This window comes from Misgurnus anguillicaudatus, chromosome 22 (genome assembly GCF_027580225.2).
Source record: "Misgurnus anguillicaudatus chromosome 22, ASM2758022v2, whole genome shotgun sequence".
Lineage (NCBI taxonomy): Eukaryota > Metazoa > Chordata > Actinopteri > Cypriniformes > Cobitidae > Misgurnus > Misgurnus anguillicaudatus.
The window spans coordinates 6,377,009-6,391,623 of NC_073358.2; the positions used below are offsets into that span (position 1 = coordinate 6,377,009).

The 14,615-nt window shown below is 39.3% G+C and overlaps 1 protein-coding gene across 1 annotated transcript in view; it reads right to left on the bottom strand.

Moving 5' to 3' along the window:
* Positions 1-14,615, bottom strand: part of vps37d (VPS37D subunit of ESCRT-I) — a 65,503-nt gene that overhangs the window by 34,562 nt on the left and 16,326 nt on the right. The window contains exon 2 of the mRNA XM_055200543.2: positions 7,770-7,941. Coding sequence (XP_055056518.1) covers positions 7,770-7,941 — 172 coding nt within the window. The remainder of the gene's footprint in view (positions 1-7,769; positions 7,942-14,615) is intronic.

Here is a 14,615-nt window from a genome sequence, read left to right on the forward strand (position 1 = left end):
CTCAGGAGCGGAAGGCTGTGGTGTGAGCGCAATCGCGCCTCAGCGCGATTCAAAAGGTAAAGATGTCACTTGGGCGACCACTCACCTTCATCTGCCTCCGTAAAAACCTTTTCATGCAAGCAGCGGGGTTACGTGAATGTCCGAGCTGCATGCGTGACAGATCAACTAAGCAATATGATGACATGTGAGAGGGCTGTCTGTAATCGCGCACCAAATGACTCCGAATGAAAAACACAGACTTATCATTACGGTGGGTTCCAGTGTTAAGAGAGAGCTTTACTTCCTGCTTTTTTCAAAACAATCGCATCTTAATGACGAAAGCGTGCCCGGACTCGGATCGATAAAAAGTACAGTGTGAGTGCGTGCACCTGGGGGAGTAGGGAGGGGTGACAATCGCGCTGGGGCATGGTTTGGTTTGGATAATGTGAGTGCTCCCTTATAAACTTTAGTGTTATATAAAACGCGTAGGCTACTTTATTAGGATTTGTACAAGTTATTTTGATTAGTTGAATTAAATTCATAAATTACATGTTTTGTAAAAATTTTTAATTAAAAAAAAATTCAAACATCACGTATCCAGAGCACGTGATCTTCTGCAATACCCAAATGCATGAAATAGACACTCTGTGAGTTTTAGTCCCATCCGAATCTCTACATAAAATCACAGATGTCGTCGGGGACACATTGAAACCAAAATGTTATTTGGAAAATTAATCCCGTCCGAATAGTTAATTGGAATTAAATAAAGTTCATTTGCTAAATATTCTTGCTGCTTTAATTATTTTTCATTTTTGTATTCCATGTGTATGGAAAACAGACCCGGCGCCAGACACAAATTCACGGACGGGCATTTCATTTTTCAGGGGGGGCACAAATGAGAGCAACGTCACTGCAATGCATAATATCATTAACTATGAATTAAGTGGACAAAAAAGCGAGGAAGAACTAACATACTTCTCCATTAACGCAATACAACGGAGAAGTCGTAAAGATTGGACCTAGCTTACTGAAGCAATCTAAATGCAAATAAAACACATCGCAGGGCTCGACGTCAACGCTTGTCCGCCTAATATCAGAGACAAGTGGATTTTTTAAAAGGCCAAGTGAAAGATAATTTTACTTGCTCGACCGAACAAGTAGCCTAGTCTGATTAAAAACGCCAATAACAATCACCAAAACAGGATAATGATTCTGCATCCTTTAATCAATGGCGACCGAAAGTGCATAATGTAAAAACGCAAAGTTAAACAAATAAGCACAGCAAACACAAAGTGTGTTAACAAAGTGGGTTAAACATACTGCGGTAAAAATGTGGATTTTTTTAATAACATGATACAGTTAAGCAGCATCATATCACGGTTGAAAATGTGACAGATTTAATGACAGTTCACTAAACAAGTAATTAATATTAAGTCACTTACATTTTAGACGCAATGTTGACTGTTTTTGTTGTTTCAGCAGCGAAAATAGTGAAAGATAACAGCAGAACCATAACGTATCAGTCTCACTGCAGGCAGCACTCAATCGTGTCTTAACATTAAGCGGTGGCGTGCTTAGCAAACAACCAAACATTTCCGCGCTCACTACTGACAAACCAATCAAATTCGTTTAAAATATATATTTTTTAAATCAGACCGAACACATTTTTATTTTTATTCATGAGTTATATATGTACAAAACAATAACTTTTAATTAATAACAGTGGCCTATTGATAAAACCATGGAGCTGGTGAACAGGTGAAGGGAGACCGCAGGTTCGTCCAGGGCGGGCACTAGTGACCTAAAGCCCGCCCATGGCGCCGGGACTGATGGAAAATGAGTTATATACGTTACTTGTATGTTCCTCTTTGTCATGGCATTTTGCAAAAAAATAACCTTGTTTTTTACAGAAGTCATACGGCTTTTGAAGAAATACGAGCAAACAATAATAGAGTTTTCCCTTACAGTCTCAAAGAGCTCATGTGAACGCGTCAAAATATTTTTTTGCAAGCCTCTAGGCGCAAACTTCCCAGTTTTGGGTTCTCATGAGATGGATTTCAAAAGCTTGTGAAGAGGCCCTGTTCTCCCACTGAGTGATAAAGCCAGCGTGTGTGTGGTAGCTCAGTGGCCCTAATCCAACTTTGATATCTGCCCTCTCTATTCAAACACTGGGAGAGGGGCAGAGCCACTTCGCATCTTTTTAATTACCATCTCTTCCATCACTGGGAACTTGCATGAGTTCCCAGCATGCCTTTTGACCGTGTGATTTACGGGCACTTCCAGACAAAGATGCCCTTTTCATGCTCGCAATGAGGGTCGACTCCCCCCGTCCACCCTGAGGGGTTTCACTTTTTCTGTATGGGGTGAGGTGGTCAAAGCGGTGTGAGTTTTGCAGGTATGTGTTGAGAGGTCAGCGCTATTTGTGTGTCACGGGTCAACAGGTCGAGCCTTGGGTAAACAGTGTCGTTACGCTTAGTTAACAATAAAGAGACTTACGGAGCAATTTGCTTTGAAGCAGGAAGGATAGTGTAGTGTATCGCCCTCAAGAAAACATACGGGGTAGGAATGTGCGAAGGGTGATGAAACGAAGGAGCGGTAAATAATTGTATTCTTTAAAAAGTTGCTTTTAAATCACTACACTTTCTTTCAACGTCTGCCATTCGCAATCACGTCTTATTACGCAATTACTCGCAACCCTATGTGCCAAACCTGATGAAGCAACAAAACAGCTTTACATTCTTTCTTTCGGCACTAAAGGAATGAGAGTCAGATGTTTGGTGTTTGGAGAACGATCACTCTCCCGCCCATCCGGCTGTAGCCTGCAGCTGGATGGACGAGTACATGTACGCTGCGTGGTGACAGGAAGGTGAACATTCCACCCTCCTTCCGTCATTGGACGGCAGCTGCGAGAGAAATAAAAAGAGCGTCTCTATCTGTTTCTTGGATGGAAAGTTGCCCGTGCGACCATGGAGATCTTCCTGTACGTGCTCTGTCAGGGCATGTAAGCGGACTAGCAGATATCCTCCGCTGATCTTTTGTCCCTCTGTGGGACGTTGAAGGAACCCTACTGTCCTTTCCTCCCTCTACACCATTCACGACAGTTCAATTTCCTTCACCCGAGCTGAGTTTTTGAATTTCTCCCGCAGACGTTATGTTCCCAGACTCTGCTGGGCTCCTGGAAGGGGGCGGGGCTGCGGTCGAGACTATCGTATGAATCTCAGCCTTTTCTTTTGAACGGCACCGGAGGCGGGCTTGCACACAAAAGCCCCTTTGAACGGATCTGCATCATCAGTAAGACTTCACAATGGGGGGGAGGGACCAAAAAAAGTCAACAAATAATTCATATCAGTCTTTCTGCTCTAAATGCTGGAATGCGGGCCCCCTAGAGTATAGGGGTGTAGGGTGGGCTAATGTTCTGGTCTACCGCAAAATAGAGCTGGCTGATATTATCTAGAAAATATAGCTTGATATATATTTAACCCTTTGGTTAATGTTTAATACCTGTATAGCAATATTTAACAAGTGGTGGAAAGAAGTGATGTATATTTACTCTACTTAAAGGTGCCAAAGAATGCATTGAAATAATATGTTAAATTGTTCTTTGATATTTATATAAAAGGTATGTAACTTTATTAAGTGCAAAAAATATCCAGAAACAAGTCCATTTAAAACCCTCGAATTTGTCCTATTTGGAAGGGTCAGGAATAATAACGCTTGAGCTCGGCTCTGATTGGCTCTGCCGCTCATGCATAGATTGTAAAAAAAGATAGACGACGCAACATCGCTTCCTTCCATTGTAATGAATTGGAAGCCAAAAATGTCCGACCATGGGTGCTGTCATGTTACGTAAAAACGTCAGTTTGGAGCCAGGGCATGTGTAGAAGGAATCGTCTGTGGAACCAGAGGCGGAGCCACTGTATCAAACTTCCGTCCAAACGCTTGCATGGCCAATTCAACCACGCCAATCATAATGTCACGGCCCATTTCTATAGCATCAAATTATTAGCCAAAATGAAACTTATCACAAAAATGAACAATTAAACATACATCAGCGTGATAACAACTACCTTAAACAGTCCCTCCAGAAAAACGCGATTGTGCGATCGCGCGATATATTGCATAATCAGCCAAAGTCCGCATATTTATGCGGGGCTGCATTTTTTCCAAATATGACGCACTATCGCCGCATTAATTACATATTTCCACGCACAAAATATGCGGGGCTTGCATGATTTCATAATCTCCGCATTTTCGTAGCAAAAAGTCACATATATATTAGCAGAAAGTTGAAAAATTTTGCATTTACTTCCCAAAAGCGCAGCCGTGTCCTCTATTGCCATGGGAACGTTATGAAGTAACGTAAACATCATTGCAGCTTTTGCAAGTTTTCGCAGTTTTTGCAAGTTCCGCACTTTTCGCAAATTCCCGCAATTCCATCGCATAAATTGCATAAATATCCCGCATATTCCATCGCATTTTTTAAGAAAACATGCCGCAAAATCAAGGATTTTTGCCCGCAACAATCACAAAAAAACTCAGCGCTTTTCTAGAAGGACTGCTTAAAGGACCAAAACCATCTTTAGGAAAATTTTATTGGGAGAATTGCTAAACAAAGAAGAAATATTTTTAAAAATTAGGCTCATAATTCGTTACATAATTCGTAACATATTAAATTTTTTATCATCATCAAAATCATTATAACCACTTTGTATGCAATATTAAAACGTTACGGGGCGGTTTTCTGAACAGGGCTATTTAGTCCAAGACTAAAATGCTTGTTTGAGCGGTCTTAACTAGAAACATATTGCAACATATATTAAATTATATTTCAGTGCCATTGTTTGTCTCAGGATGCACACCAGTAATCTTTTTTGCAAGGTGAATTTGTTAAGGTGTCAATGACGTGACGTTAAATATTTTGTGTCCGTATGGTTCAATTAAATGTAAAAGGGTTAAAATTTCAAAATAAATTTGCAGATTACTTGCAAAAGTCTAATATTTCTGGATTTATTTCATTTAAAAAAAATATTTGGGGGATAATTGCAAAAATGTCAATGTGGTGTAGTATTTTTTATAAATGAAAATATAAATATATTCATAAAAAATGTGAAATAAAATATAATCATCTAGTTTAGTGTAATATGATTTTTTTACATACATTTTTACATAATTTGTTAAAAAACAGAGCTGTTTTCAGCATATGTCAGGACAAATACAAAAATTCATTAAAATTTACATTTTGAAATAACTAATAAAATGATCATTCAAAATGATATTTCTTATTGTGATTACGCTTACATGCCATCAAGGTGGATAAAATATGTAATATTTTTCATTCTTTGGCGCAATTGGCGGTTAAACCATTTGACATTTTCAGGTCCATTCAGTAACTTTCATAAATTTTTTGAAAATGTAATTTTTATTGCATAAAATTAACAAATACACTATGTGCATTGAAATAAACCTGATGCATACTTCTAAAACTACAAGTCCAAATCACTTCATCACAGCTCATAGATTCAAAGTGTGGACAGATCAAACAGGTGTGAAACAGAAGAGTGATGGTGAAAACGCCGGAGAAAGTTTCCGGAATTCCAAGGACTCCAAATCTTCCTCTGGGGTCCCTGCCGGGCCGGCAGTTTTTCCCAGCAAATACCAGAGCGCACAACAGATAGCCGTTGTTTGTCTTGGCTTTGCACACCACAAGCAAAGCTGTCTTTCACAGATAGCTTATATGCGTCTAAACACACAGAACGTTAAACAGAACCAAACATTTACATTCCTTACACAACTTTTTCAACATTTCAATCTGATTCCCTGATGTAAGTGCTGATAAATTGACACTGCAATGTCAGTGAACCAATAAAGCGTGAGATTTTCATCCAAGCAAAGTTGACAACGGAAGAGCACAATAATAGTTCTCTTACTCCGGCCACACCGAGTGAAAAAGAAAAGCAAGTCACTTCAAGCCCATAAAAACTGTTTTGGAAGCGTAACCTGAGAACTTTAAGTGGATCCCGGTCCATACGAGACCAGTTATTCTTGTCCGGCGTTGAAAAGAGGTGGGGAAACCAGGTGGGGACCTTGTGTCCTTTGGGACCTGAACGCTCTCTGCACCACCCTGGTGAATCTCCTCCAGCGCTGAAGCGATCACAGCTGGATGGATCAACAATCAACTACGCTAAACGCTGATTATTATTGAGCAGCACCGGATGTCAGGGTGTGTTATTATGGAACGATGTTGCCTGGCAATATTGAAATATTACCGTCTAAATGCTATTCTTAAACTGCTCAGTCAACAGCTGAAACAGCCCTAATAGGTGATTTACGCCATGATTACTTAAAGTAACATCACTAACATCTAATTTATTATAAATATACACTGCTTTGACACATTTAGGCTAAGCATAAAAATGTTAAATGTCGCCCACCCAACTAGGAAGTGCAAGTGAAAGGTCACAAGAAATGTGCTGCACCCAACTTCTGTATGAGAAGCAAACAATAAAGCAGTCAAAACGGCAGTTGCACAGCATCTTGCTTTGGCCGTAAGCTGCGTTACTTGACTAAAAACGCGTCAACGTCACAGTCCATAGCACAATACAAAAACAACGTTATCAAAAAGCTGTAACGGCAAGAATCTTGTGATACGATATGCCTTATGATACATGGTTTGTGATGCAATATGTTTAAGTGCTATAATTGGGTGCCCTGTGCTACTATCAACCTAGAAAATATCAAAAAGAACAACCCAATAACTAGTTTTGGTAAACCTTTCTCTGCAAGCATGTGAAAAAATAGGACATTAAAATTAGGCTCCCCTTGTGATGTCAGAAGGGGATAATACCGCCCCTTAATCTGCATTATCCAACCACAGCACTGCCATTTAGTGCAATTCAGCTCATATGCATTTATAAGGACACACCTAAAATAGACACATTTTGCACACACCTACAAAGTGACAATTTAGAAGCAGAGCGCAGTTATGAAAATTTGAAAACCACGGGGGGAAAAACAATCCAACCGTCTCCATTGACTTTGTATTGCGAGAGGCCGCCTCCATGTCATTCTGGCTTATAACAAAAAATAGAATAATGCCTAAAAGCTGCTGTGTGACAATATGTACAGTTTACAAGCCAAAAAAACCAGAATTAAGTTTTTATAAGCTGTCGAGCCGTAAAATCCAGCCTTTAAGGAGAAAAAAGTGGATCGCCAACTACGTTTCCCCCTAGTGGGCACAGTTTTATACATAGTACTATGAAAAGTTGCCTGTTTTCACTTTTGTGTCTTTAAACGCTGTTTTTTTGGGGTCGACAGTTTTTAGGAATGTGTTTCTGGGTTTTTTGGCTTGTTGGCTGTACATCCTGTCGCGCAGCGGCTTTTGGGCATTGTTCTGTTTTTTGTTATATGACAGAAGGAGGCAGCCTCTTGCAATACAAAGTCAATGGAGACGGATGGATTGTTTCCTCTCGGTGGGCGTGGTTTTCAGGTTATGACGCGCTGCGCTCTGTCTCCATTGGATATTTTGAGCTAAAACTTCATATACAGTATGTACTCTGGGGACACCAAAGATTTATTTGACATCTTAAAAAAGTCTTGTGATATGTCCCCTTTAAACACAATATCATGATACTTGCAAGTAACAATATTTTCTTTCACCCCTACGTGAACAGGACGTCAACATGCGCTTACGTACAAAAGTGTATTAGTGTAGACAACGTTAAAATGTTTAACTTTTGTCCGTTGTGCATTCGTAGCAGGTCTGCTGTTTAAGAGCTCAAATCTGTACGCACCAAGTTTGCTTTGCTTTTCCCTGCAAGCTGCGGTCAGCTCGGCCAACTCCTTGTACTTTGCAGCCAATCGGAGCTTGCCGTTTTGAAGGTGCGGGCGGTGTGACAGACTCTCTTCCGCGAGACTCCGATTGGTCGCTAGCAGGGTTTCTCTGTCCAGCTGTAGCTCCTGGAACTGAACACAAACCGCCAGTTACACAAAACTCGACTTAAAAAATTACGTATTCAAAACGAGGCTGTGAGGAATGGACGTCTAGAGCAGTGGTTCTCAAACTTTTTCAGCGTGTGGCCCCCTTTGTGTACGGTCCATTCCTTTGCGGCCCCCCCAAAGAAAACTTACGACAAATTTGTGCTAATAAACATAACATTTTAATTAAACAAAACATATGAAACTATACAAAGTAGTGCTGTTGGTTAATAGCCTTATTTTTTTAGGTTAAATTACACAGAATTCATGATAAATTAATGTATTTTAAAAATGTCATAAAACTGGGGCCCCCCTGGCACCATCTCCCGCGGCCCCCAGTTTGAGAACCACTGGTCTAGAGCATGCTTTTTAAACCTGTTGTTTTGTATCAGGATGCTGGTCAAAAAACTCAAGAAAATGTGGATTGTTAAAATTAGAAGAGACATATGACCTAAATTGAGATGAGAATAGCGCATCGTGTACATAATATCTGGTTTGGATATTAGCCTGTTGGCTAATCGCTAATTTCTCATGTTGTAAGCATGTTTACATTTCTTTAAAACACACAATACAATATTTTATGACAGTATACCAGTTATCTCCAGTTTGAATAGCACATGAAACATTCTTTGTTATGTTTTTTTAAGACATGAACGTTGACTATCACTGCGAAAACTCAAGGCAGTGACTCGTTGCCTTGCTGCCTCATGAGGAAATGACTTCGGAGGCAGCTCAGACAAAAACTTTCGGACACACTTCAAAGGCAGGGTGTTTGAAATATAAACAGAGAGCACCTTTGTGATAACTAATCACATATTTGAAAACTACAATACTATTTTCTCGCTAGAAATGCAATTAAAAGGTGTAAAAAGTGAAAATCTACCTTTATTTACACTAAATTGGTGGTCCAGTCGCATCCTTGGCCGCCATTTTATTTTTTCGAACTCGACCGGGCTCGACCAATCACATTCTTAATGTACGTCCACGCATAGGTATCTCAGGAGACAGGAAGTAAACCAAAAATTGAATTCGGACATGCCTTGATGCCTTCCTGCCTTGGAAAGCTGCCTCAGAAGGCAGCAATTTAGAGTTTTCGGACGCAGCCTTAATAACCTAAGATTGACTTGATAACAAGCTATTTATGTGAGTTTGTTGTGCAAGTATCTACCGCGTCTAGTTTGCCGCTTGAACATTTTAAGTTTACTTAAATTCTAGATAAGTAAAGCGTGAAATTCTAGTTATCGAGACATTCACGTAGAAATTCACGGCATGGGAGGGGCTTCTGCGACTCCGCTCGCCTTCTGTAATCAAGTCACTACTAGAGCAAGCTCCTGATTGGTTAACGTGGAGCGTTTTTCCGCCAAAATTCAAATTGTTCAACTCGTGTGTTCCCGGCGGCAATGCTCAATTTGCGCCATTCGAGCGAACTACACACGCGAATGAGTCTGAATCGCATCTACCGCGCCACGCTAAACGCCTCATTCATGCCGCGAGACCTCCAGACGCGCATCAACGCGTCTTTACATTGACTTAACATTGAAATCACTCACGCTTGACACCTCTACCGCGGCTGGTCTGAACGCAACATTAGAGGTAAAACCCCATATGAACCCCCAAAGTTGGGTACAAATTATATTTAGTTAGAAATTAATTGTGCTTCTGTTGATTCCGGTCAATGTGCTTAAAAAAACTTCCTGGATAATTTTTTTTACCGTATTCATGCCTTGCGTTTTTTTGTAATCTGTACAAATTGGAGATATGTACTTAGTTATAGTATTGGTGTATTACAGAAAGTAAGCATGCTTAACAACATTAGAAATGAATGATTAGCCAACAACAGGCTAATAACAAACAGATTTATGTACACATTGCGCACTGTACAACAATAGGTTTACAGCGCATGCTCTCGTTTTGGAGTCAACATGGCGGCGGGCTGAATGCGTATACATCAAACTCAAAACCTGAATACAACAGCTGGAGATAAAAGACATTTTAGTTAGAAGAAATGAATACTACCAACATAATAACACTGATCTTCTTCAGAAATATAACATTTTAAATCTATTTCACAGTCTTAAGCAATGAATATCAATATTCTGCCAAGGATCACTGTTTGTGTTTCATGAAAAAAAATTCCTACGGTTTGAATGTACGTTTTTTTGAGCCAACTAACATATTTAAGAACATTTCTTCCACATGATTTTCAAGCTTTTTCTTTGCACTGTCATTCACTTGCAGTTGCCAACCAATGTACAGTAGTTGCCAAAAGTAGAAGTGGTGGTGGTGGGCATTCTTTAAATACACCTCAGTTTAGATTAAACAATCAATATATGAGGTGCATGGCACAAATTGGACAACATGCATGCGCTTAAGAAACTTTTAGACAAAATAATCTGGCAAAAAAGCAAACCACAGTGTATTAGGGCAGTGGTTCTCAAAGCGTGGTTTCAGCGTGCGGCCCCCCTTGTGTATGGTGCATTCCTTTACAGCCCCCACAATAAAAATGTATACCAAAAAACGGTCCTCAAACTTAACATTTTAATAAAACAAAACATTAAATTATACAAAGTAGTGCTGTTGGTTAGTAGCCTTATTTTTTAGGTTTAACTACACAGAATTTAAGATAAACGTATGTATTTTATAAGATGTCATAAAACTGGGGCCCCCCTGGCAACATCTCGCGGCCCCCAGTTTGAGAACCACTGTATTAGGGAATCTGGGTTTTATTTAACCTCCTTAAAAAGATGAGCTTCAGTTTGTACTCCAAACACACCAATGAAGGATGCATACAAAATTCTTTAATGCATCTTTATTAAAATATTTGAATAAAGAGCAAAGTTTTTAATTGTTCAAAGTTCACTTTTTGAATAACTTTATGCAATTCTGCAATGACTGCATAGCCGTCAACCCTCCTGTTTTTCCCATATTTTACAATTATTTCCCGCCAAACCCCAATATTGACAGGTATGTGACTGTGTGCAGATCCTCAAACACTATTAAGAATATTAAGGTCAATATGCAAAAAAACAGGAATACAAAATCTCAGTGCAGATTTTTATTCACGACTTCTGAGTCGTGCAGACAAGAGTGAATAATGCAACTCAATATGTCTAAATCCTCATGGGTCATACAAGGTTACGCTGCAATGCATCTCTGTGTTTGCGGGCACAAAATCCATATCCAAGACAGATAAGCCTATAAGACTAAGAAAGGGAGAGTAATAGCCTGTAGCTTGATTTTAACATGAATGAGTGCTTCGGCCAATACGTTTGACTTGCAGGGAAAGTTTCTTGTTAAATGAGAACAGTGGGAACTGGAAATGAGCCCATATCTACGCAAGAATAAAGACATTCAGCATTTTGATTAAGTTGACAAAGATTTAGCTTTAAATGAAAAGTTCACCCCAAAATAAAGTTACAATCACTTACTCAACTGCAAGTTTTTCAAAACCTGATTATCTTTCAGTTTTTTATGGAAAACAAAAGGAGTTATAGCAAAGATTCCTAAAATTAAATAAACAGGGACCAATAACTTCTTACATTTGTGACCCTAAACCACAAAACATAAGTAGCATAGGTATATTTGTAGCATTAGTAAAATGTGTTGCTAAGGACTTCATTTGGACAACTTTTAAAGTGATTTTCTTTTAAAAAAAAGATTTTTTGCAACTTCAGATTCCAGATTTTCAAATTGAATGAAAGAGAGAGAGATTATAAAACAGAACTGGTTCTTTAAAAGGGACACTCCACTTTTTTCAATTTTCCAGTTCCCCTAGAGTTAAACATTTGATTTTTACTGTTTTGGAATCCATTCAGCTGATCTCCGGGTCTGGTGATTGAAACTTTTACACCCGAACCCGCTCGGGTCTCGGACCTTTTTGGTTCGAAGTGGACCCGTAAAGACCTTTAGTGTACACACCAAATGCATTGATTACTCTTTGCGTCAAGCAAATTTTCCGCTTGAGTTCAATATTTTATAGCGTGGGAGACGCGTTTAAGGTTAATAGCGTGGAAGACGCGTTTAAGGTTAATAGCGTGGAAGACGCGTTTAAGGTTAATAGCGTGGAAGACGCGTTTAAGGTTAATAGCGTGGAAGACGCGTTTAAGGTTAATAGCGTGGTAGACGCGTTTAAGGTTAATAGCGTGGTAGACGCGTTTAAGGTTAATAGCGTGGTAGACGCGTTTAAGGCGGATAGCACGTTTTAGGCGGACAGCGCGTTTGAGGCGGACAGCGCGTTTATAAAAACAGAACTGGTTCTTTAAAGGGACACTCCACTTTTTTTGAAAATATGCACATTTTCCAGCTCCCCTAGAGTTAAACATTAGATTTTTACTGTTTTGGAATCCATTCAGCCGATCTCTGGGTCTGGCGGTACCTCTTTTAGCATAGCTTAGCATAATCCATTAAAGGAATAGTCTACTCATTTTCAATATTAAAATATGTTATTACCTTAACTAAGAATTGTTGATACATCCCTCTATCATCTGTGTGTGTGCACGTAAGCGCTGGAGCGCGCTGCAACGCTTCGATAGCATTTAGCTTAGCCCCATTCATTCAATTGTACCATTTAGAGATAAAGTTAGAAGTGACCAAACACATCAACGTTTTTCCTATTTAAGACGAGTAGTTATACGAGCAAGTTTGGTGGTACAAAATAAAACGTATCGTTTTTCTAAGCGGATTTAAAAGAGGAACTATATTTTATGGCGTAATAGCACTTTTGGGAGTACTTCGACTTGGCGCAGTAACACCCTCCCTCTCCCATTATGAGAGGGAGAAGGGGAGCGGACTTTTCAGGGGAGTCGAAGTACTCCCAAAAGTGCTATTACGCTATAAAATATAGTTCCTCTTTTAAATCCGCTTAGAAAAACGATACGTTTTATTTTGTACCACCAAACTTGCTCGTATAACTACTCGTCTTAAATAGGAAAAACGTTGATGTGTTTGGTCACTTCTAACTTTATCTCTAAATGGTACAATTGAATGAATGGTGCTAAGCTAAATGCTATCGAAACGTCGCAGCGCGCTCCAGCGCTTACGTGCACGCACACAGATGATAGAGGGATGTATCAACAGTTCTTAGTTAAGGTAATAACATATTTTAATATTGAAAATGAGTAGACTATTCCTTTAAATCTGATTAGACCATTAGCATCGCACTAAAAAATAACCAAAGAGTTTGGATACTTTTTATACTTAAAACTCGACTCTTCTGTAGTTACATTGTGTACTAAGACTGGCAGAAAATTAAAAGTTGTGATTTTCTAGGCAGATATGGCTAGGTACTATACTCTCATTCTGGCGAAATAATCAAGGACTTTGCTGCTGTAACATGCAGGCTGCAGGAGGCGTAGTGATATTACGCACTGCCCGAAAATATTCCCCTGCCATTGAAAGTTACTAAGAGGACTATTTTCGGCTGAGTCGTAATATAATTTAAAAAAAGTGAAGTGTCCCTTTAAAGAACCTATGACTTAAAGGTCTGAGAAACCAAAAAGTGTTACATAAAGCAATCATTTACAATGTAAGAGACCTGGAATATAGCAAACAAATAATTTGGACTAATTTTTATTAAACTCTATGTTACAATTTGTCTTGAAAGCCAATGGTTGTCATCCCCTCTCCATCCATTAGAAGAGATCGGCTTAAACATAACTAAACATCTCAGTTTTGTGTTTAACAGGAGATGGAAAGATATACAGGTTAGGAGCAACATGAGGTCAAGTTTTTTAAAATTCAGTGCTGTGTATTCGAATTGTTATTTTTGTCCCTTAAAAGCTCATAATGGTAGCGATTATACATTCACAATTCATTACAGAGACAGAAAAGCTTAGTCAAAGTCAAACCACAAGTGGAATATGAAATATTCCAGTGTAACGTTATATAATAAACACATTCAGGCATCATAAAAAGCTAAAGATATCTCGCAAATCAAGACCTCATCATTCAATATTCCTACAATATTTTTCTACATATGCAAATGAGCACTCTTCCAGACTGTGTTTTGAAATGGGAACATAGCCCGGAGAGGCAGGGAGAAAATGCTTCATTAACCAACCGCCTCAGTCTGCCACATGTTGTTTAATTACAATAAAACAAGGAATGGCTTAGAAAAAAATCCGCCTTTAAAAGAAAAGCTCGTCATTCGGATTGTCCTCCCCGACCACTGAATGACTCCAACCACAGAGACGCGTCCAAACCAATGTCCTCATGGAAAGCATTTGCAAACTCTCCGACATCAGTTGAAACCACAGACAACTACTTTCACTGTAACCGAGGCGGAGCGAGGGTTTGGGTCCTGCTGAAATTCACGTCATTTATCTTTTCCTGTTGCTGTAAGGAAAATTAACTGCCAGTTTATGCATTTCAGGACTTCCGGTGCCTGACTGCGCTTAACCGAGCGTATAAGAGGATTAATGATTTATTCGCTCTACGAATATTTTGTCTTTCTTGTTATTCCACTGCGAGACCCTCAAACATGACGGGTGATATTCCCACTGGTGCCGCATCCGTTATGAAATCTGTTCGGCCGTCGTGCTTGATAGAGTCTTTTGAAGATGACAAAATTGGATCTGCTTGTAATAACTCAGAACAGCATGTGTGATCAGAGAGGATGGTTAAGGTTATGCAGGGTTCTTTTAAATCACTTGAACTTTTCATTT